This window comes from Harmonia axyridis, chromosome 1, assembly GCF_914767665.1.
Source record: "Harmonia axyridis chromosome 1, icHarAxyr1.1, whole genome shotgun sequence".
NCBI classification, from domain to species: Eukaryota; Metazoa; Arthropoda; class Insecta; order Coleoptera; family Coccinellidae; genus Harmonia; species Harmonia axyridis.
In genome coordinates this window covers 68697628-68722761 of record NC_059501.1, presented here as the reverse complement: position 1 = coordinate 68722761, position 25134 = coordinate 68697628, and the positions used below count along the sequence as shown (strand labels likewise).

Sequence of the window (25134 nt, the reverse complement as noted above, 5' to 3'; positions counted from 1 at the left end):
AAATCATTACAATATGAGGAAATATCGAGAGTGGTGCTTTTTTATTGGGACATTCTGTATGAGTTATTACAATTTTACAATATTTATTTATAGCGAATATTGGATCTTATTGCAAAATCTACTGTTTATCATAGTAAAGGTAACCAAGATATCAATTTAATTTGTATTTCCTGAAATAGCAGCACCGCCAATAGTTCCTCAGAATATTTGGCAGCACAACCAGCAGAGCCAAAGACCGGTACCAACGCCCTCCCCCGCACCTCAGGCTGCGGTGGACGTCCAACCCAAAGTACAACTCTTCAATGTCAATCTTCTACCAGCACCTCCGTTACCGCCGGAGAATATAGCGACAGAACAAGACAAACAGACCCAAATAGTTTACGAACAATGGTTGAACCATCAGAACAACATCTTGACTCAACAGCTTAGATACTACGAAACCGAAGTACAGAAACTTAGGAAGTTACGAAAGGTTAGTGCTAGTTTTTCAATGAAGATAAATTGATTAGTCAGTGCCTTTGGAAGTGTTAAACCCAGAAGGAATAATACCGATGGCAGCCAAGCAAATCAAATTATTACTTCTGGATGTAACTCTTCCAATATTACTGAGAATAGAAGTAAACATATTTGTGCACTAACGTGGTTATATTCCTTATAGTCTTTGAATAGCAAGCAGAGACAATTAAAGAAATCGGGTAATACCCTGACAGAAGCTGACGCCACTGAGTTGCAGCGAATATCTGCCGAGCAGTCAATACTTCAGAAACATTTGGAATCGAGCAGGAAGCAAACCAGACAGCATGGAATGCTCATACAGGTATCTGTCTTTTCTATATAGGCACTGCTCCCTTTTAGATCCAGCACTATTATATTATTATTTGATTAGATGACTTCTAGGAAGTGAAATCACATAAGCACACTTAGAAAGGATTTTTCAAGTGAAGCGCCTTTTAAATATATAAAACACATGATTTGCATTGAATTCTGAATATGAAACAATACCTGCTAAATAAGGTGTTCAGCCACTTCACAACGAATGTCCACTTTTTACTGAATATTTGAATGTGGTATTAGCACAATTCTGATTTCCTCCTACCAATAAAACAAAAAATTTGTTAATTCAATTCACCTCCAAGCCATATGGACATTTTTTTTTTGATGAAGTGTAGGAATCGAAAAAACAACGAAACTAATAAATGCTTGCTTGAAGGGTTTTCTTTGTAATATTTAATTATATCTCAGTACCAAATGATGACAGAAAGACTTTCAAATTCGTTTACTTCGGATAAAATCTATTTTTTTATTAAAATTTACAGATTTTTGTCATTTACAGTAATAATAATGAATAAGGCTTTAACGGAGAACTACTGCTGCCTTCAATTTTATAGTCTCCGTTTTCATTTGGTTGATCTCTAATACCTTCGATGGCAACACGTTTTCCTTTCAATTATTAACCTAAAACTTCTGACAGTTCTCTCTGAATTCAGTGGGTCATGTGTTTTGATTATAAACAAAAGGCGCCCAATTTGTTGGATCCTTCAGATTATCCTCCGTAGAAAGTTATCAGTGTTGTGTGTCTATAAACGTAGCAATGTCTATAATACCGTATTTTATTGAATTTTGTATTATCCTCACTGGTCTATATGAAGGAATACCGGAACAAGCAAGCCAAGCAGCATCCGACGTCGCCACACATGATGAACCAGCAGGGACAGAGTCCGTTAGGGCCCCCAGGAAGTTCGCCGATGCACCATCCCAGTACATCGCAGTCGCCGATGATGTCGCCGTCCGCCTCGATGTCGCCCCTCACTCAGCACAACTCCCCGCTGCACAGTCCTGCGAACATGCTGAGCCAATCGCCGGGTCCTGCTTCCGTGCCAAATCTGCTGCAGAGTCCCAGCAGTAGCATGGCGGGTAGCGGCATGTCCCCGATGAACCCGTCACCCAGGATAGGTACTCCGCATTCCCAGAGCGACAGTCCGGTGCATTCACCGTCACAAATATGTTTACCGCCTCCTGCGGCCCCTAGGATGACGTCACCGCAACATAGACGCGTGGTCACCAGTCCTGTGGCGTACTCGAATGATGCAAGGCCTCAGATGAGGTTCATAAGGACGCCTATGAACGAGCACTCACCGGTTTTGCAACAGAGGATAGTGAGGATGGCTTCGCCATCCGCTTTCCAACAGAAACCTGGCACTCCGTCTCCTATGAACAGTCCACCGCCGTCGGCACAAATAAACCTTTCCCATCAACTGTTGCAGAAGCAGCTTCACCAGCAAGCGTTGCTTCAACAGATTGGAGAAGGGGGTCAGAACGAAACTGCTTTAGCTCAATTCCAAAGAGCTACGCAGCTAATGAAGCAAAGAAATTTACTCAGACAACAACAAATGAACCAACAACAGCAACAGATGGCTCAACAACAACAGTTGGCACAACAGCAACAACAGTTGGCACAACAGCAGCAACAACAGATGGGCCAACCACAACAACAAATTGGTCAACAACAGCAACAGATTGGTCAACAACAGCAACATATGGGCCAACCCCAACCTTTGACACCTCAACAGCACCAACTAATGATTCAACAGCAACAACAGCTTGCAAAACAGCAGCAACAGCACATAGCTCAGATGCAAGCTCAGGCTAGGTTAATGAACCAGCAGCCGAACATTCAACCACCAAAATCTCCGATGCCACCCAAAAGTCCGATGGTACAACAGCAGATTATGTCACCTCATTCAATGCCGCCGTCTCCGATGCCTCCTAAGAGTCCTATGATGGCTTACGGGCATCAGCATCAACAGCAACAACAGATCCAATTACAACAACAACAGCAACAACCTCCCCACTCTCCGATGGCACGTAGTCCTGGCTTTCATCAAGGGATGGGCCAACCACCAAGCAGTCCGATGCCTCAACATCACCAATCACCAAGTCCCGTGCCAAGGAGCCCTATGATGAATCCGATCATGTCTCCGATGAGCATGAGAAGACCTTCAACCACCCCTGATATGCCCGATAGGCCTATGAGCGTAGAGAGGCCGATGAGTGTCGAGAATCCAGCTACTCCAAGGACTCCCTCATACATGATGGACAACAGTCACGGCGGAGGCGGTAATCCGAATAATCCTTGCAATCCAATTCCGGCCCCGCCTACCATAAGATACATCAAGTTGGGTCTTAGAGGAGGTTCGCCGATGTGGAACTTTGCCAGAGGTGCGAAGAGGGTACCTACGCCACCTTCAAACGCCGGCGGTTCGGGCGACAAGGTCAAAGTCGAGGCAGTACCTCAGCCTTCAAGGATGGTCAAGAAGGAATCGCACCTAACTAAAGTATCAATTTTAAAGAAAAGAACAGTCGGAAAACTACACTCTTCTGGGAAAATTGGTTCTTTGGTTAGTAGCGATTATAACGATCTCGATGATAGCTCCAGTACGCCACCACTCCCACCTTCACCGATAGCGTCAACTAGCCACTTGACGGCTCATAAGAAAATCATCGAACAGCAGGAATTGAAGGAAGATCACCATATGGTGGTGATGGAAAACACTCCTGATGAAATTATGGATTACGACGACGATAACAGTACAGTTCTCTCGAACGAGGTTTCCTTGAATTCCGCTGCTCAGAATGATGGAGATGACGTCATGGAAACGCTGTCACAGAGCGACCTCAATGATGTGATGTCCAGTCCTCTCGATTCTGCCCAGATTTCTGACGAGTATCTTCTGTTTCACGGCAACGTCGTAGATCTGGGAGAGGAACAGTTCTCGGATAAGGATGGCATGGAAGATTATGATGATGAAGACGTGCATATAGTGATAAGAAGCCCGACTACAAGCGACGACGAATTTCTAATGCAGGAGAAGAATAAAAAGTACAGCATGCAGTCGATTTCTTCTCAGTTATTGTCGATATCTGAGGCTCCGGAATCTCCGGAACAAGAAGAGCTTAATACGGATCCTTCGTCGGAGCACGAGGAGGTTGAAACCCAGGGTTACGATGATTCGAACATTGTAGCGATGGATCAATCTATGAAGATGTCGGAGGAACAGATATCAACCAAAGAGGATTTCGAAGAATTAATAGACGAAGGCTCAAGAAAGCAGAATCTTTTAAAGTCTTCAATTATAAACGTATCCGATATAAATGATTTTCATAAGTATACATCACAGTCATACAGCTTCCAACATCAAAAAAGTATACAGGTGATCCAAAAACCGAATGTCAACGCCCATTCGAGGGGACAGGTCAAGCAGGCACCACAAAAACTCTCTATAATAACCACACCAATGATTCACAGCGTCGCCACTGTAACTTCTGCTGATGGAAAGATCACGACAACCTTGCAGAGCAGACAGAATGTTCTCACACTTCCGAAATTGACAACGAAACAGCCCGTGATTACTTTTGTGAGTGCCGGATCTTCCCAAATGAGCTCCATCATACCAGCCGGATTTTCGGTCCCGGTTATAAGTGCCAGCGCAGTTAGGCAACTGGCTAACGTCAAAGTCTTAGATAAACCATCTTCTTCACTCTCATTGAGCCACGATAAGAGCCTGCCCAAGAAGATTTTCGAAGACGATTCCGTGTCGCCAGACAGTAGCTCCAATTACGATGATGATAAAAAGGATTCTTCCGATGAAAAATCTAAGAACGACTCTCCTCCCGCTGAACAAACTAGGAGACCGAGTTTCTCCAGGAGCGAAGAGCATAAGCCCGAACAAAATGTCAAAATATTGACCATTGAACATAGAAGACCATCACCCTCACCTTCGCCCCAACAAAGAAGATCTCCATACCAAGATAATTCTAATGACAACAAAGATATCATTCCGAAAACTGTTGAGAACGTTTTTATTTCAGAAGCGTCGAAAAAGCCTTCTAGTCCTATCATCTCCAAGGCGTTATCTTCCCCTGTCATCATCCACAACACTCCAGAATTGAAGATGACAGCTCAGGTTATACAAGAATCTCAAACAGGAAGACCTGGGAATGATACATTTGAATTGAGCACATCGGAAGATTCCAAATCTGTAGTTATTTCTATACCGTCGCCGACACCTTCGCAAGAGCAAATGTTAGACAATTTGACGTTACAAGCCATGGAAAAGAGACGAAGAGATGGCAAAAGCATTATACCTAGCGAATTCGAATCGTTCGAAGACGTGCTGGATATGATAGAGAATATTACGGGCGAACCACCGACTGTACTTGATGATATAAAGAAGGAGTCAACGGATGAAGTTGACAAGAAGTTGGAAACGAGTAAAGCGGATAATGTATCCAAGAGGGAAATTAAAACAATCTCGGTTGTGAATGCTGTTAGTAACATTAGTAAACAGACGATGCCTCAGCTTTCGCCGTTATCTCAACCTACTGAATTAACAACGAATATGGCTAATGCTTCGCAACAGTTAAGAAGCTTGCTTTCGCTGCATACGAGCAGCGCTTCGTCTAGTACGGAGAGCATTGTAAAGAGTGAAGCTCAGAAGATAACTTCTTCCGTTATCATGTCGGCCAGTCCGGTGGTAACCTCAAAGATAATCCAACATATCGGACAACCAACGAGCACCACTTTAAGTACGGTCATAGTACCTAACCTAAAAACGTCCATCAACACCGTCATCAACAACGCCATCAAGACCTCGAATATTCATCTGCCCAAGGTTTTCAGTGTTTCGAATGCCCAGACTCAAAATATCTCAACTAGCAGTATACAGACACCCAGAAGTATTTCCAACTATCATCTGATACCCGATTATTCGAAATTGGCACCTGTTTCAGCAATAGGTTCCTCTCAAAACACGTCTTTTACACCACCCACTTCTTCCATATACAAAACCTCGGTGATAACCAGCGCTCCGACTCAAATTGAGGTTAAAAAGCCTTCGCTTTCGTTGAATGCAATGTTACAATCGCATCCCGCAGCAAGCCCTACTGCCAGTACATCGGTGGAGAACATAACGGCGGCTAGTCTGTTGGCCACCCCTATCAGCTTGTCGAAAGCGAACTTCAATACTTCGTTAGTTCAGGCCCAACCCAACGTTCTTTTGGCGCAAGCTGCAGCCAATGCCATCAATAGTAACCCTCCGACCAGCAGGATGACATTGAACTTGACCTCTGCGGCACCTCCGTTGATACCCACTATCAGAACCACGTCAGGTACCAATTTGTTGCACACGCAACTGACCAAAGTGCTCAAGAAGCCAGAGGCTTTCAAGCCGGAACCTATGGAAATTGATGAAGTGAAGCAGGAGATTAAGGAAGAACCATTCACCGAGGTTAAACAAGAGGCTCCGACTGTTACCAGACCGACCAGCTTACCAATTCATATAAATAGAAACGAGGATTCTCAGAACGTCCTGTTAAAGAAGTTGCTGCAGAACACAGCTTGTGCTAGCACCCAGTCCGCTCCTATTCCGACGCTTCCTTCTGCTGTAACCACTGCTTCAATTATGGGGATGAATAGCGATATCAAACCGACGCCAACTCTTGCATCGCTTTTACCGACTCGGAGCGAGCCGGCTATGATACCACCGACTTCCAAACCTCCGATGATGACACAGAAACCCACCCTGATGACCAGGGAAACGTCCTTCGTGTCGAATCCGATGGTTCATCACAATCCGACTTCGACGGCTGGCGCCATAACCTCGCAACCGTTACACATCGACATCAAGAAGTGCCTTCCACCAAGCAGGACTCCGAGTAGGGATGATCTGCTGTCGCCTCAGACGCCTAGGTCTTCCGGCAGCCAGGATTCCAGTTTACAAACGCCTCCTTTAGCGATGAAGAGAGATGCTAGTCAACTGATACCTCAGAGTCCCGCTTCCATCACTCACGAAGTCAAGCGGGAGTTTTTGGACGAAAATTCGCAGCACTCTGAGATTTCCGACCACAGCCGTTCGGACGTCATTATAAAAGAGGAGGTCGAAGCGATGGATATCTCGGAGAAGATAATGGTCGATCCCAAGGAGGAGCTGAAGAAGCAAAAAAGGCGGCTATACCAGCAGAAGAGGAGGCTAAATCAAATGCAGAGTAAGGAGAGCTCGGCTCCGCCGAAAAAGAGGCCTCGGAAGAACTCGAAGATCGAGGAGGACTACGATACCTACCTGGATGGTGTCCTGGCGCAGCTGCGAACCCTGCCGCCCCTCAGCGTGAAGGAGCCGGTCTTCCATAAGAACTACGGAGTGGTACCTGTCTTCGGTTACGGAGATTTCAGCAAACTTGGCACGAAGGAATTTGACTCTCGGTACGGGGACTTGACTGGTGTGTATGGTAACGCCGTGCTTCCCAACTGTCTGGACTATTACGAGTCGAAGCCCTTCGGTGAACTCGACCCGTTGGAAGAAACGCCCAACTCGTCGCTCTATAGGGACTTCTACGAGCAGGAATTTCCACCCGTATTCTTCGAGAGTGAGGAAAGCAAGAGGTACGACCTCTTTTCCAGAGATGATTCGCCCGAATGCATAGAACCGTGCACCTCGCCTGAAGACGAATATAGCATACCTAGTCCTGAGCCAGATCTGCACGGTTTGGAACTGAGGTTCAAAGCGGTCAAGCAGTCGAAAAAGAGAAAAAGGAAGAAGAGGAGGAGAAGACGCAAAAAGCTCACTGGGAAGATATCTATCATCCATCCTAAAACTATAGGATCGAAGAACAACATGATGGATCCTCTAGTGAACGAAACTGTTGAAACGGTGAGTCTTTCAAATTTTTTTTTGTTATCTTATGGAATTCCGTGACGTTTTGGATTTGTTAAATTCTCAAAAAACTAATCTTCTGTCACAGGAAAAAGAAAACGTTGACAAGGAAGTGGCATTAAGATCCAAGAGTGGCCAAAGCGACGCCCCGCAAAGTGCTCCTTCTAAGGACGACGGAAACGTCACTGTTACTTTGACGTTGACGTCTTCAGCTGCAGAAAACATCATGGGCGTGTTGAGGGACCTGGCAAATATCCTGCATATCCCAGCCCCGACCACATACCAGATTGTCGAACGATCTCCCACTCCTCCTAGCCAGAAGTTGGGTATGTACAGGACAATTGGAAAAGACGGAAAAGTAGGAGGTAAGAAGAGAAATCCTAGTGGTCATGGTTCAAAACTTGAAAGTTGATATAACCACACTCTTGTTCATGGAATTTTTTATTTAGTCTTTGACGTACGTTTCGACAACAGAGTAAACAGTAGAAAGAATAGGTTTCTGACTAAATTACAGAAACATATAACTCCACCATTGGCTACAAATATTAACTGCCTATACTTCACACTTTCGATTGAGCAAAGTAATTAATTTGTAATTAATAATGGTTCAGTCATTATGGAGCAAATTATATCTTCCTTTTTATATATTTAATACGTGATTAACGATGGCAGAATTATTTATATTATTATTCATTGTATAACCCATATGCCCCTGTAACTAGTGAGAATACATGTAGGTATATTGTCCTTTTTTGTTTCCTATTTATATTCCTAGTAATCTCTTCTATGTATACTTTGTCGCAATCTACTAATACAATTTTCAGAAAATAATTGCTTGATGAATATTATATGGTTTTAGTTGCTGATTCCTTTTGAAAGAGTAACTAAAACAATATTGCTACTAATATGTGCTTATCCCAAAATTTCAGTGAAATCTCACTAGATATAAAAAGTATATGAGCCTATATACATTTTGAATGTTTTGAAAAATAGTATAGATAAATCATCGCTTAATCATGTTTCAAAAAAAATTTGTGATGACTCTTTCGATTTACCATATATTGGAAGAGTCATCATAAATTTTCTGTTTTTAAATACGATAAAGGCTATTGAAATGTAATGACAGAGAGATAATTCACTCAATAACGAATTAACCTCTATCAATACCTTGATCCCATCGACAAGAGTGTGATTACTTCAGCTTTCAAATATAGAGAAATCATGTATCTACATTACAATTCTGAAACTGTAGTGATTGTGCCAATGATTATATTGTTTTGCCTCTTCCTTTCCAGCTCCTATCGACATACAGAGTATACTTAATGGTGCAGCTAAGTTCTGCAAACATTGTGACATCGTCATCGATAAAGGAAAGGAAAAGGTGATCAAGAAGAAAGTTTCGGAACTTCCGTTCCTGTACAAAGATTCTGAACTTCTCGGGGATGGCGATGATCTCTATTTTTGCGACACCACTTGCTACGTGCAGTTTGCGGTGATGAACAGGTCTCCTCTCATGACCCAAGATAAGGTTAGAGATTGAAAGATGTGGAAGTGTCTGGCAATATTTAATCGGTTTTTTTTCCAGGCCGCCGCTATAATTGATCATCTTTGTCAGAAGGACAAGGCGGATGCAAAGGCTAGGAATGATCCTTTCGATCCCAAGAACCTTGTCATTGAGAAGATGGCGGTGCAAAAAGATGAGAGGTTGATGTTCGGAAGAACCTTCAGTCACTCTGGAGATACTACTGGACAGACTCATAAATGGCGGGGCGTTAGGTAAGGAACATCTACTAATTATTCATAAGATCTCAGTTTGTTATTGTGATTTGTATTTTACTGATTATTCATCCCTCAATAGATATAAGACATTTACCGCTGGCTGCCTTCAACCGGCCAACCGATACAAGAAACCAACTGATAAGGAGACGATGGAACAACTTTACAAAATGGGCATAACTCTGACTCCTTCCAAGGGTGTTGAAGACTCAAGACGCTGCCTGTTCTGTCACGCCGTAGGCGACGGCGTAGCAGATGGCCCCGGTAGGCTGCTCAACTACGATGTCGACAAGTGGGTCCATCTGAATTGTGCTCTGTGGTCCGAGGGCGTGTACGAGACAGTCAATGGAGCTTTAGTAAACTTGGAAAACGCCCTTAGGCAAAGTATGAACTCGACTTGCGTTCATTGTCACACTACTGGAGCAACAGTTCGTTGTTTTAAGACGAGGTAAATAATAATAATAAATTGTTCCCATTTCAAATTCCAACATGCCCCTCTCTCCAGCAAGGGTGAAGGAAATAAAATGGGAGCATAAGTAGACTTCCTTCCCCCTTGAAACCATCAATCTTTAATCCAGAACTTTTTTCTTAAGATGTTTCCTTTCGAAGAGTTTCAACTGATTCAACTTAGAAAAATCATCCGGTATAGCAGTACCAACCCATGAAAGAATTCTGCGTTAAAATTTGTCTGATTAAATCAATCTTTTTCCCAGCATTTCTTCAAACACTCCTGAAAATAACGGAAAAAAATACAAAGTATATCAGTCTCTGGAAAATATTCTGTGTTCAGAGAGTTATTACATACAGATTAGGGATATTTGCCTTCTGCACCGATAGAACAAGCGCTCAGTGTAAATAATTCGAAAGGTTTAAGCCTCAAATGATTCTCTTGTCTTGGCCGATCAATCATAAAACGATTATCATATTATCTAGTTAACCCCCTAAAATAAAACATTTTCTTACAGGTGTTCGAGTGTTTACCATCTGAACTGCGCTGTGAAAGACAACTGCGTTTTTTACAAGAACAAAACAACATTCTGCGGTCCACATGTACCCAAAAACGAAAAAGACAATGAACTGACCACGCTATCAGTGTCCCGCAGAGTTTACATCAACCGTGACGAGAACAAACAAGTGGCTGCCGTGATGCACCACTCTGACACCAACAATTTGCTCAGGGTGGGCAGCTTGATCTTCCTCAACGTTGGTCAACTGTTACCTCATCAGTTGCAGAACTTCCACACCCCCTACTACATCTACCCTATAGGCTATAAGATTGTGAGGTTTTACTGGAGTATGCGCAGGCTGAACAAGAGGTGTCGCTATGTGTGTTCTATTCACGACAACCTTGGCAAGCCGGAATTTAGGGTTCTGGTTCAGGATCCTCCGGAGGAAGAAATCGAACTTAAGGACAGCACGCCCAGAGCTATTTGGTCGAGGATTCTGGAACAGTTGGCTAACCTGAGGAGGGAGCATCAGTGTGTCAAACTTTTCGATAAGTTTGTTAATGGAGAAGACTTATTTGGTTTGACAGAGCCTGCGGTTGTTAGAGTTTTGGAGAGTTTACCAGGTGAGTTAATTCAAAACTTTGACCTTTGACTTTTGAAATTATTTAGAGCAGTCCATGGAAACTGCTGATCATGATGTCTGAAATTCAATCAGTGTGTTTTTTTAAATCAAATATTTCCAACAAACACTCTCATATTTAAACTTGGAATCACCGCAATTACGGAAGGATATCCAATTTGACCATATCCCCCAAATTATCTCTTTTCTGTTTACCCAACATTTTCGAAGTTTTATATTATACAGTTGGAAATATGATAAAGTGATGGAAGTATTAAATTCCACCCCAATTTGTGTCTTGTTAAATTATTGAGTATATACTTATCACTCTATAACTTAATATTATTGACCCTTTGATCTAAACCTTGTCATTATTATTATTTGTGTCGAGGCAAAGAAATGGGTCTATATCATCTTTCTGTTCAGGTAAAATTGGTTGTATATAATATTACAACTGCAATATCAGAATAGAGAACAGTTTCTTATTACAGTTTCTGCAAACTTTGTTAGGCTATATAAATAATTGTTCTTTGAGATTCATGGTTACTATCATCTTTACTTGACTTACATGAATATGATATTCTACTACAATAAAAAACCTAATTCCTAATTTTTTTACATTCTAAATGATCTATATAATGAATCATCTAGTTCTTGTCTACAGCTAGGGAAAGTTTGTCAATACCCTAAACTGGATTTGAAAAGTCACAGATTTTGAAAACTCATAATTTTCCATTGTTTCTAGGTATTGAAACACTGACCGACTACAAGTTCAAGTATGGCAGGAATCCACTTTTAGAACTACCCCTTGCTATTAACCCCTCCGGGGCAGCTAGGGCTGAACCGAAACTCAAGGTCCAACAACACTGGAAACGACATCATACCCAACGATCCGCAGGTTCGTCTCTGAGACCCTTATTTGGCCCCTCCCCACCAGGGTCATCTGTGAGCACCTTTAGCGAGGCGACCTGCCCTTACAGCAAGCAATTTGTGCATTCGAAGAGTTCCCAGTACAAAAAAATGAGGCAAGAATGGAGGAACAACGTCTACCTGGCGAGGTAAGCTGAATGTTCAAACATCAGTTGGTTTTAAAGTCATTCGGTGATTGAAAAATAGGTGCATTGAAAAAAATTAATTAAATTCTCTCTTTCTATCAAGTGATGAAAGTGACGTGTCTAATCAGTCCATGAATCCATCAGAAAATCCCGATGCAAACAATTCAAAAAATTCGCAGATGTCAATTGAGACATCTCAAGCGAATAACGATTAAGTCATTAAGGTGATGAAGCAATTCTTCTCTAAATTCATCAAGGCATTCACACAGAAGTATCTATTGAAGGTAACAAGAAATGGGGTATTCTAAATCATTTCGATCAATTCTGTTGCATACTGTTCGAAGGAGGCCGTAATAACGTTTTTATTTACCAATGTTAATTATTCAATTTGACCTAGTTCTATACAGGGTGATTCACCGCGACGTCCTATTAGACGTTTATGGAAAATTTATCATAATTTTGTGCTGAAAATTTGAGACAATGATCTTTCTCCCTAAAATATTTTCAGAGCTCTACAACTTCCGGAAACAGACCACCACTTCCTTATTTCAAATAGCACACCCAGTATATCATTGCATCATTAGATAGCTTTTTTGATGACAATTCCAGCAATATGCCATACCTTGGTAAAAACTAAACGGTTCATGAATTAATGGGATTCTTATGAAAAAAAATGGTGGCGACGAGGACACGCATATTTATGAATATTTCTGCAGATAAAGTTTTTTTCATTTTCGATTCTGCAAATACGTATTATTATATGACTGTTTGCAGTTTGGATAAAAAATGTACAGGGTGTTTATAAGATCATGAACTTGGACAACTCCAATTCATCAAAACTCAAGATTTTAAAATTAGAACCTATATTTTTTATTATTTCAGTAGATTCTACGAATTGGCGTTACTTATGCAAACCTTATACCGAAAATGAATACTTCAAGAGTTATCGAGGAAGAACTTTAAATGAGGAAAAACCGCAATTTCTGTGTGGAGTAGTCTGTGACTTCCGGAAAACACGAAAGAAACTAAAATTCAATGTTTGGATAACGAAATTTTACATTTCATGAATTATAACTAATTTTTCGTTACAATTTTCAATTACGAATAATTCATTACAATTCTTGAAATGTCAAATTCAGTTATGGAAATATCGAATTTAAGTTTCTTTTTGTGTTTTCCGGAAGTCGCAGACTACTCCACACAGTTAGAATTTGCGGTTTTTGCTCATTTAAAATTCTTCCTCGATAACTCTTAAAGTATTAATTTTAGGTATAATGTTTGCCCATGTAACCCCCCTCCTTTATCCGTACAATTGACTGAAATAATAAAAATATATAAGTTCTAATAATTAATAAAATTCTAATAATAACTCTGTACATTTTTGGTCCAAACCTCAAACAGTCCTAAAAGACTATGTATTTGCAGAATCGAAAATGAAAAAGGTTTTTTCGAAAAAAAATTCATTCTGCAGAAATATTCGTAAAAATGAAATTGTCATCAAAAAAGCTATCTAATGATGCAATGATATACTGGGTGTGCCATTTGAAATAAGGAAGTAGTGGTCTGTTAACGGTATAATCGGAAATTGTAAAGACAAAAAACTCATGATTAGTTTTCCATAAACGTCTAATAAGCCATCGCGGTGAATCACCCTGTATAATTATCTCAATGTCGAATATGTAATTAATGGAACTTAGCTGCAGTGCCGCCATTGTTATATCCAATGGAAATCATAATATATCTGTCGTTTTCATAGTGTAGCAAATCCCTAACACTAAATTATTCAATAAGGATCTACACAAGTATCTGATGGTTGATTTATGTTATACAAAGTGTCTAGTTTTGATACTGTAGTTGGTGTTTGAAAATCATCAATATAACAAATTTGTAGTATTTCACAGCTTAACAATCAATAACACTAGTTAATAAGCAACTGATTGACTGATTTATGATAAGAAAAACATTTAGTAATAACTTGTTATTGGTCTATAAAAATTACTATTCTTATTTTTATTTCTGTTAATATATATATGCACCTTATAAAACATAAATTTGCCTTGAGACTCCTTAGAAGGGGCATAGTCAGTGCTGATAGAAAACGTTAATTTTTTTTGATAGATCTAAGATCCAAGGGTTGGGGTTGTATTCTGCCCGTGACTTGGAGAAACACACCATGGTTATAGAGTATATAGGAGAGATTATAAGGACTGAAGTAGCTGAAACTAGAGAGAAAAAATATGAAGCAAGGGTAAGTAGCATTGAATTTTTCGATTAGAAATTATATCCTTAGTTAGATATGTTACTCAACTTAGTTTTAACTTTATCTTTGTTGCCCAGGTATTTATTCAGCAGACTTGTGTAAAATAATTTGTTATTTACAGAATCGTGGTATCTATATGTTCCGACTTGATGAAGAACGAGTAGTGGATGCTACACTTTCAGGGGGTTTGGCAAGATACATTAATCATTCCTGTAACCCCAATTGTGTAGCCGAGACAGTTGAGGTGGATAGGGATTTGAAAATTATCATATTTGCTAAAAGACGAATCCAAAGAGGAGAGGAGGTATGTTGGTTTTGAATATTTTTCTTGCTTGTTAGCCAAACCAGTGACCTGTCAAAAGTAGAATGTTTTTAACAATTTGTACTAGTTTGCCAGAGTTAGTGATTTAATTATTTTTACGAGGTTCACACAGCATCAAACAAACATAAAATTTCAAAATTCAGATAGAAAGTTCCAAACTGCCACGAACGACGGTAACAAGTTGTACCCACAGCATATATCTCTAAAAATATACTCCAATGTTGTGCCAACTGTCACTATTAATAAGTCACGTATTCTGAACACTCTAATAGTATGACTTAATTGTCGTGAATGTGAAACTAATGTTACTCTATTTTTTAGCTATCTTATGACTATAAGTTTGACATTGAAGATGACCAGCACAAAATATCGTGTATGTGTGGAGCCCCAAATTGCAGAAAATGGATGAATTAGATCTAGAACCCAAATACTAGTTGAATTTTTATAAATATATATAGATTTATTTTGGCTGAGATTTATATCGGAAAATAAATTCACAATACACAAAACCGAAATCACACAGACTGTTAAAGGTGCCATTTAGTATTGGACAATATTTAGAGAAGAAACACATTCCACTTGTTATGGTCTTCAAAGTTCAGGACCTGTGCTTGAATATATTTTCTTAAAATAATAATCATTAGGAAATGATTCTTGTGATCCGGGTTAGGGACCAAAGTTACCCCCACCCTATTTTAGTTTATTGAATTTCTGAAATCCTCAAATGTTCAAGTATTATAATTTACCCTTATCTTTAGTAAAAATGATAATTAATAATTTTATTTTTATCAATTAACTGGTTTGGATCTTTTTTGGACCGTCTGATGTAAAGTTTAATTGTTTTTCTTGAAAACTTGGAATTACCTGCCAGATGATTGCTGTGCAATAATTGAATACTTAGAGAAAGGTGTAATTTGTAAATAGCTCAAATGAATATTTTATTAAGTTTTTTGTTTTTCTTCAAATTTTATACTTTTCTTGGACATGTGTCTGATTGTTACTCAGATGTTTTCTGATGTATTGTATATTTTGTTTAAATAATTTTGTATCAACATATTTGATGAGTTTTGCAATACAATATTAATCAAGAGTGATTATAATTTATTTTTTTCTATCAAATGTTGTTGGATGTAATTTTTGTCTGTTTTATGGCAAAATGACAATCACTTGTACAAAGCTAATTTGTAATAAATCACTTATTACCTGATAGTTCTGTTATAGTTAAGTACAAATTGAAAAAATGTTAAGGCTATGCATTTGAGTGTACATAATAAACAATTGTAATATAATTTTTTTTTATTTCATTTTTCTTTCTTTTGTCTACTAAATGAAAATGATTCATTGGTGAACTAAAAATTATCCATTTTTATCAAATTGGATCAGATTAGGTCTTCCTAAAGCTGCTTGAAATGCATTTTTAATGTCAGTTGAAAGTACATAATTAGGAATCAAATTTTAAAAATATAGTGAAAAATCAACTACTTCTATAATTTAGCAACAGTTTGAAGTGTCCAACAAGTGAAATCGGCTTGTGTTGAAATATTTGACTATTCATTTTAGTGGAATGCAATATTAATGAAATTGAATATTTTTCAAGAATGTTACCTCTTTCAAAAATTTTGCTTCATAAAAACGTTTGGAAACCTCTGGAAACGAAATATAAATTCGTAACTTTTTGGCTCCTACTTGTAGATAGAAGCAACATTAATCTTGACAAATGATTTCTACAATAAGAAATTAGATTCATGGTCAAGGAATTGAAGGTTTTTGTTTTTCAATTCTAGTTGAATAGCGTTTGCGTTTTACAATTGAAATCAATTGCCTGTAAGCGAAGGGTCTCTCAATGGGGAAATTTAGTGTACACTTAAAAGGAAGTGAGGGGAGGAAATGAAAGGCAATAGGTAGCAGTAAAATTTTGGTACCCATTCATTTCCCCTTTGGCGAGTCTACGATGGCCAAACTTTGTACAGTGTACGAAGTTGTACATTCACTTCTCTCTTTTTTCGCTGCAAATAAGTAGACGGCAGTTTTGGTAGTTTTTTTTTCCATGAATATTTCGAATATATATCAATGCATGTACAAAGTACATATCATCAATTTTTTTTTACGAAAAACGAAAAGTTAACGAATTTTTTTCTCTCTTCATTTGCCAAAAAATAAATATTCACTTTCTTCCATGTAGATTATTGTTTAAGGAAATCATGTAGAAACCCTATAAAAATCGGTAATTCTGGGAAGGATTATTCCGGGACTCGAACCCGCAACCTCCGAATCACTACTCCAGTGCTGTACCTCTGAGCAGAGGTAGACTAGTGTGTCGGAGGTTGCGGGTTCGAGTCCCGATCGAGGAGGTTATTTTTTCGGAATTGAAAAATTTTCTGCATGCCATGAAATTATTTCCCTATAATTAATTCACAGACGTTAAAAATCCACTATTGCTGGCCAATCTATGAATAAAAAGACTTATTGCCTTTAGCCAATGAGTGGAAATGAAGGGCGGCAATTAGGGGAAATGAGAGGGCAATTAGGGGGAATAAGAGATAGTGAGGGGTAATAAGGGGAAATAAAGGCAATTTTGGGGCAATGAGAGGAATTAAGTGAAATTTATGGGAAAATAAAAACAAATTTTTCTTCAAAGGGGCCATTTAGTGTAAGGATTTCAGGCAGTGAGAGACCCCTCGCCTGTAAGTCTGCATCAAGTCCCTTTTTTTGGATAAATTCATGAAAAGAAAAAATATTTCAATAAAATTTATTGTTATTCATTTCTATACTCTTTGTCTTTTATTCGACAGTGCCAAAGGATACAAGGTAGAATGTTTGTTTTCGGAAGGATTCACATGAAAAACATGTCGATCACTTAGTGGATTCACAGGTCGAAAATTCCTTATTAGAGGTTTTCCATGGGAATCATTCAGTTCTCGAAAAGATTCCATCTAAAAAAAATTACATTCACTTCTTCAACAACACAACATGAACCTCAAACCTGTTCTAGACTAGCGCCAATAGGATACCGACAAATAAACCACAACACGAAATGGTGACATCCCGAAGCAGTTACCGAACCCCAGTAAACCATATAGTCTTTATCAAATTCCATCAACATGTTGCTTAAAGGCCATGGCTCCAATTTGAAGGAGGAGTTTGCATCTTTTATTTCTGGAATGGCGTCTAAGAGCCTTTGAAGAACTGGATTTTCAGCATTCTGTAACTACATAACACAATTTGGAAATTTTTACGAGATTCCCTTAAAATCTAGTTAACCTTGAAAAAATAGGAGATAACAGCGACTCCATCTTTCTCTTTTAGAGCCGACTCCTGTGTTAAGTAACAACTCTTGAATGTTACTACATGCATTTCACCTGGAAGGGCCGAACCGTCTATTGTATGTTCACTTCCCTCCATGTTGTTACATCCCCAGTGGAAATGAAGCTGAGAAAATACGTATTTCCCAATCAAAGGACCATTAGCTATGTATGGTCGTTCTTCGTAGTATTTGGCGCTTAAAATCACTTGAAATACATTTCAAACATTACACATTTTGTTGATCATTTTTGAAATATACTCACGTGTGTGACCTGTGTTGGTAATTTTCATCTTTTTAGGAACTTTATCGAAGTGATACCAACAGAGGTGGGGCAATATTAGATCCTTGCAGAATCCCAATGAGATATTGATGGGCGACTCAAAGCGGGCTTCTCGATCAGCCAGCGAAAGTAGGTAATACTGAGGAGCATCTGAAAATTGAAAAATTACATTTCTATTCCGTACTATTGTATCGCAAGTACCTCCGTAGTCTTCATCTGTTATTTCTTCACCAATATCATCTTCTACATCTTCCGCCATGTTGAACGGTACTTAAATTTGTACAACTTACATTTGAAAAAACATCTGGCAGGTCAAAATTGTCATATTATCAGTCCGGAGAATTTCTATAATTTGCTATAGAACTATTTTTGAAATATGTAAAAAATTAATTTGGGGTTATATTTCTGAAAGACCCTGTCACTTGTGTCCTTTTGACGCAGGTAATCGTTTTGAAACGATATGAGCAAGTATTTCAAGACTAATTCCGATAAAACCAAGGACCAAAGTTCCGTTGATCCTTTTGGAACACATATCCTATTGTGCCATAGCAAAAATGACCAAAAAGCACTTGAAAACTACGCTACTTGGCTTAGGGAAAGACATGCAGTTCACAATAAAATCGCTAAAAAATCGCATAGGCAATCTGGAGAACTGCTGATGAATATTGCAGATGAATCTAACGTGGTTATTGAGGAGAAGAGAGCTTTAGAGTACACTAGAATCCCCCAGAAGTTCGATAAGTACCGGGGAAATCCAGAATGGTGGGAATTTCCACCTGGTTTGCACGAAAAATGCAGGTTTAGGAGGGATGAAATTATATATTTCTACCAGAAAACGACAGAGCAGAAAAACATAATTCCGACAATAGAGAAGGTGGGATTACCAGGATTCATAAAAAATGAGAAGATGCTATTCCCAAGAACCAGGTCAGTCTGCATCTTGTAACACGTAGGTACTTTTTGCTGAAATGTTCCCCTATCTTTCTTTTTCTCCTCTGTATATCATTTCTCGTTCTATCATTACTATTTTCCTAACCAATGCTACGAGGATAAACATATTATATAGTATAATATAATGTGGCGCTATAGGCTCCTTCTCGTCTCTCCTTTTCAAAATCAGCACCCTACTATACGTGAATTACTTGTTACTGTACTATTATCTCCTGAGAAGTTCTAACAATACCTATTTGAAATTGTATCAAAATCAAAAAATATATTTCGAATTTTATTAAAATCAAAAAATACCTATTTCAAATTCTATCAAAATCAGAAAATGGAACGCGAAATATTGAGCCATTGAGGTGCAGATAATTTCACGTTTGCTCATGAAATAGAATTCCTATGCAACCACTAACGATCAAATTCGAATAACCATACCAAATTTCAAAATCAGAGAAGTAGAATGCAAAATATCTTGCATTCTACTTCTTTCCTTTCTGCTTACTTCTGCTCAATTCTGCATATTTCTGCATATATATGCAGAAGGGAAAGGGCCTTAATCTGGAAAACCAAAAAATTTTTATGCCTGCATCTACGACCCAAATATGATACTCATAATAAATTCAATTGAAATTGAATCTTAGAAGTTAGGGCTACAAGAATTTGTTGGCACACATAGAGGTACGAAACCAGAGTTGTTCAAGGATGGCCTGAAATGCATTTTTCCAGCGGGAATTTTGAAACCGGAGTGCAAAAATGTTCTTCACTTCATCCTAAAAGGGATTACAAATAGTACCTACTCAGTAGCTACTGTTCTCCCTCGATTTTTAAGGGTTCATTTCCCGTTGCCTGCTTTCTTCAATTTATGTATCTAATCTAGTATCAATTATTATCTGATGGAGCCGCAGTGTGACGCAAAAGTTGTGTAAATCGAAATTTATTATGATGGGTTCATATAGGTATAACATTTGAGGTGAAAGTTTCGTAGGCTATCATTGGAAAAAATTGTCGATAAAATTTTATTTTATTTTTCAAAATACACTGCGCAAAAAAATTAACGCACATTATGGAAATCTCAAATTTATTCTAAAACTGAAGGTGTTCTCAATGATAATTATTTTTATCACAATTATGCATGCATATGTTATCCACTTTCAACGTTTTTCTTCAATACAGATTTTTTTCCCAGCAGGAATAAAAAAGATGAGATTATCAGATTTTGAATGTATTGGCTCCATTCTGAAATCAGTTGTTTTCGATCAATTCTAGTGATCAATAATTTTTCTTTCGTTTGATTTTCTACACTCGATCGCTATGCAACGCGAAACACGCAATTTGACCCAAGAGGAATGTGCCCAAGCGGTAGTTTTGCGAGAAGAAGGGTGGACATACACAAGAATTGCAGAAAGGTCTGGAGTTTCCCATACAAGTGTGTCCAGAATGTTGCAGCGATTCAGGGAGACAGGTATGAATGTCCGAAGACCAGGACAGGGTAGACCACGGGTAACAACTGCCATTCAAGAACGTTACTTGAGAGTTTCTTCGTTGAGACAACGGTTTGCAACCGCTCGTCTCCTTCAAAATCAGCTTGAGCAAACTCATGGGGTGCAAATTAGCACTCAGATAATAAGAAATCGCCTCAGAGAATATGATTTAAGGCCTCGTGTCGCGGAAAGAGGCCCAGCTCTTACCCCAGCCCATCGAAGGGCGCGTTTGGATTTTGCGAGAGAGCATATCCATTGTGAAGGGGCTGATTGGGAAAGAGTTCTCTTCACAGATGAGTCTAGATTCTGCCTCTACCATTGTGATCCACGTTCCCTTGTATACAGACGTCCACATGAAAGATATGCTCAGTGCAATTTACTGAATACTACTGGTTTCGGGGGAGGATCGATTATGGTATGGGGTGGAATATCTTTGACTGCTCGCAAAGACCTAGTGGTCGTTGATAATGGAGCTATGAATGCTGATAGGTATATAAGGAACATTCTTGAAGAGCATGTAGTGCTATTTGCCCCATACATTGGTGAAAATTTCATTTTATGGACGATAATGCCAGACCCCATCGTCCGCGCATCGTTCAGGAGTACCTTGAAGAGGCTGAAGTCTCTCGAATGGAATGGCCAGCAAAAAGTCCAGATCTCAATCCGATTGAGCAGGTTTGGGACAACCTCAATAGAAGGCTGAGAAGTTCAGAAAATCATCCACCTACTCTTAATGACTTAGGAATCCAACTCAGATAAAACTGGGAAGGATTAGATTAGAACATTTTAAGATCACTCATTTTGAGTATGAACCGTCGTTGCCGAGCTGTAATTAACGCAAGGGGTGGAAATACCAAGTATTAAATCACTTATCAGCGTTCCAGTATTTTGAAAATTGTTTATTTCTCTGCTTTCACATAAGATTCGGTGAAATCCTGAATTTTTCTTCCATTTAATGTGTCTTGTTTCGTTCAAAACCTTCCCGAGAGAACATAAAAAATAAGTTATAAAGTCAATGTAGAGTTAACTTTCATTAAAATTGAGATTTTCAGAATGTGCGTTAATTTTTTTGCTCAGTGTAGTTGCCTTCGAGGATGATGCCACGATTGAAGATTGAAGTGGCCTCAGTTTCGGCGATTACCTCTTCATCGGCGCTAAATGTCTTTCCAACGAGCATTCTCTTGAGGTCGCAGAACAGGAAAAAGTCGCAGGGGGCAGATCTGGACAATACGATGGATGCAGAAGTCTAATTAATGCAATTTTGCCATCGTCTTCATTGCTTTGTGACACGGTACATTGTCTTGATGAAACACCACTTCTTTTTGCTTCTTCAAATGTTTTTTTCGCGATTTTTATCCATTTTTTTGAAAATAACAAAATTTGCTTCATTCAAAATGCTATATCTCACAAACTAGCTGGTCCAACTACTGTCAAATTCATGCACGTATCTTTAGGAGGTTAAGGCTAAGATGTTTTAGATATCTAGTTAGGGCTTATTAAAAATCATATGGATTTAATACTAGTACTACTAGTAGCGTCTAATATAACATGCTTTTTCATCGAGTAAAAATCGTATTCATCTCCAAGGATTCTTTTTCCCCATAATTGATTAGTGAACCACTTTCTCATGTAGTCCCGCTTACATGCTCACTGCTTAGATTAATCTTTCAACACGAAATATATTATTGAATAATAAAATAATGCTCGGCTTTTTTTCAGTTGTCTTTTTTAATATTTCAGGAATGTTTATGATAAATGGCAGAATCTGAATTATCGAAAGAACAGAGTAGAAGAATTATCATCGCTTCTGGTAAACATCGAACCTCATAAGCCAGATTTTGACCGATTGATCGTGCTTGGCAAAAATATCCAATGCCAAGAAGAAAATAGCCAAACCTTTTGCAATGTAAGCCAAGGCGTCGTCGAAAACAAAGACGGTAGAAGAAAAACCAGCATTTATGATTGCTCTTTGAAATACTGCTTGAAGATCAACGGTGTGTTTTTCTATGAGAATTCACAGTCGTTGTCCACATCCAGAAAGTTCCACGTCCTCTTTGAGTACGATGTCCAGAGTCTTCCGTTTCAAACGCAATATATCGTGTTCGAGAATGTTGGTAGGGTCACCATTAGATTGACTTGGCAGAAGATGGAGAAATTCAGGTTGTTCCGAGATATCCCAAGTACTAACAACACTGAACACTTCTGTTTCGATAAGAACATGCTTATACTTGTACCAGGGCAAATAGTGAATTTCCCGATTTGGTTTCAAACCAATAAAGTGTGCACGGTGGTTGAAACCTGGGAAATCAAAACTGTTCCACAATTCTGGTCGGAACCAATTAGGGTATTCTTCGTTCTTCAAGCCCAAACCCACATAGAGAATTTCATGAATAGAATCAGTGTCATAAAGACGGACATAAATCAAAGGGTCAAGAGAAGGATCATTAAGGAAATACTAGAAGACATTATGAAGAAGTCGAATTATCAAAACTATAAGAGTATCGATTACTCTTATTATGAGCCAGAATTGTTTGAAGCAATGAATTTGGATGATTCGAATCCATTACGTAAACCCAAGTACATGTACGACAAAGAATTGGTTGAGCAACTCAAGAAATTTTACTCCGAAATCCGACAATCTTATCATCCAAAGACCTGGAATTTGAATGTTTGGGATTTACAAGTACTGGCAAGAGTTAGAGATTTGATAGAATATGCTGAACTAAGAACTTTAGAGTTTAGTCAATATAGAGCTTCGTTGGGTTCCAGGAGTGAAATGATGGATGATAAAAGACAAGGAAGCTTTTCTGAGGTAAAGTTGAAGCGGAAATCTTCCGGTTCGGAATTAGATAATCAATCTGATCAATTTTTATTGAGGGAAACCAGATACTCTCAGTTGATGAAAATGCTATGGAAGATGGCACCTCCATCTATTTGTTTAAATGAAGAAAGAATTAAGTTTTTTCAAGTGTACTCCATCTTCAATGCATACTTCACGCTTATGGCTCTAGAACTTTACCAAATCAAAGCTTTCTACGGGATACCAGTACAATACAAGCAGGAATTATACCAAAACTGTCCACGTCTTATTTTCGAAAATTTCGACGATATTCAGTTGAACCGCACCAAAAGGTCCTTTCAGGAGGATACCACTGCGCAGCCTAAACCTGAAATATTACGCGACATCTCATCTGCAGACGTTGCAACGGTCCACAATTTGTACTTCATGAGTTCACCTTCCGAGTTCGCTTTTGGGAAGACTGGCGCTAAACCAGACAAGAAGGACGACAAGAAGAAAAGCAAACAAGAGGACAACAGAATGTCTAGGGCTAAACAAAGCCAAATTTCATCAGGCAGCAGGATAAATATAGGAGATGCGGCCCTTGTGACTCTGGACTTTGATCCCTACGAGGAAGTGCCTCCATTTCCTAAAGATAACACTCCAAGGAAACGATCGTCTACAACGTCTGAGGATACTTCATCCAGACAGGTTGAAGATGGGGAAAATAAGATAGACACCCTAAATATTTACGTCGTAATCTACACACACTTGTCGTATGCAGTGGACGCTATGGTGGACACTTTGGAGAGTGCTAAAGAATACAGAGAGCCCCATCGTAACATCGAGCAACTCAAGGATTGCTTCAAACTGTTCATCGAAGAAGAATCAACGGAAACGGAAGATGCTCCGGTGAATCCTTTCAAGATTCCCGAAGAGCGTAATTATTTTGAAAAGATCTTGGAAGCGCATCTCAATGAAGTTACAGGGCAGTACCTGATCTGCGGCAAGACCGAACCTGTGGCAATACAGCGGCAACCAACCGTATCTTGGGGTGGGGAGAAGGAGTTGGTTCACGAACCGTCTGTGTTTACCCTGTATAAACCTGAACCTCAAGAGGTTTGCTTTGGGGAGCGTGGTGCGCAGACGCTACCAACCTCAGACGTTTACGAGACTGAAATGGTTTCCTTCAGTATCAAAGATATTTGCGAGTGTCCTTCTGAATTCAGACGGTTTCCACAGTCTCCTTCTGAACACTTTTATTACTCGGACGATGAGGTCTTCGAGGACGTGGATATGCCTGAAGGGAGGAAGACACAAGGGAGTTCCTCGGATGAAGCAGTTGTCCATGAAGTTTCTAAAAAGAAACAATCTATGCCTAGGGCGTCAATGTCTCTGATGAAGGAATGGAATAAGAAGAAATGTTCAATGGATGATTTAGGTTCATTGGAAGATTCACCTATTTGAATTTGATTCGACTTCATCTTGTAATGGAATTACTGATTGATTCTATCGACTTGGAAGACTTAAAATCAATTATATTTCTGATGATCATTTTGATTTCTTTAGTGTGTCGAATAAAAGGGGAGTTTCCGTTGTTATGAATATGTATAACGAAAGAAAACTTGGAAATCTGCTCATTTGTTTTGATTTTTTTCGA

General features: G+C 39.0%; 3 protein-coding genes across 9 annotated transcripts in view; 2 read left to right on the top strand and 1 right to left on the bottom strand.

The window, feature by feature from the left end:
• The window catches only part of LOC123670600 (histone-lysine N-methyltransferase 2C-like), a 43802-nt gene extending 27825 nt beyond the window's left edge, over window positions 1-15977 (top strand). For 4 of the 7 annotated variants that reach the window (XM_045604107.1, XM_045604109.1, XM_045604112.1 and 1 more), the window contains 12 exons: window positions 180-472; window positions 659-817; window positions 1638-7706; window positions 7798-8074; window positions 9005-9237; window positions 9295-9485; window positions 9568-9933; window positions 10451-11055; window positions 11797-12109; window positions 14225-14354; window positions 14488-14670; window positions 15010-15977. In XM_045604107.1, the coding sequence (XP_045460063.1) occupies window positions 180-472; window positions 659-817; window positions 1638-7706; window positions 7798-8074; window positions 9005-9237; window positions 9295-9485; window positions 9568-9933; window positions 10451-11055; window positions 11797-12109; window positions 14225-14354; window positions 14488-14670; window positions 15010-15102 (8912 nt within the window). In that variant the 3' untranslated portion in view covers window positions 15103-15977. Of the gene's footprint in view, window positions 1-179; window positions 473-658; window positions 818-1637; window positions 7707-7797; window positions 8075-9004; window positions 9238-9294; window positions 9486-9567; window positions 9934-10450; window positions 11056-11796; window positions 12110-12209; window positions 12391-14224; window positions 14355-14487; window positions 14671-15009 lie in introns of those variants that run through there. The other 3 variants (XM_045604108.1, XM_045604110.1, XR_006745935.1) reach the window with 3 other exon arrangements.
• A 1446-nt stretch (window positions 15978-17423) lies between these two features.
• Window positions 17424-18634, bottom strand: LOC123689084 (carbonic anhydrase 2-like). Its single transcript, XM_045627884.1, has 5 exons — window positions 18474-18634; window positions 18255-18422; window positions 17950-18197; window positions 17672-17896; window positions 17424-17621 (listed from the first exon to the last, which is right to left on the bottom strand). Exons 1-5 carry the CDS (start codon window positions 18529-18531, stop codon window positions 17454-17456), a joined length of 867 nt encoding a protein of 288 aa, XP_045483840.1. The 5' UTR covers window positions 18532-18634; the 3' UTR covers window positions 17424-17453.
• LOC123678312 lies at window positions 18624-25036 on the top strand. The gene is made up of 2 exons (XM_045615303.1): window positions 18624-19199; window positions 22436-25036. Exons 1-2 carry the CDS (start codon window positions 18733-18735, stop codon window positions 24939-24941), a joined length of 2973 nt encoding a protein of 990 aa, XP_045471259.1. The 5' UTR covers window positions 18624-18732; the 3' UTR covers window positions 24942-25036.
• Window positions 25037-25134: the final 98 nt, after the last annotated feature.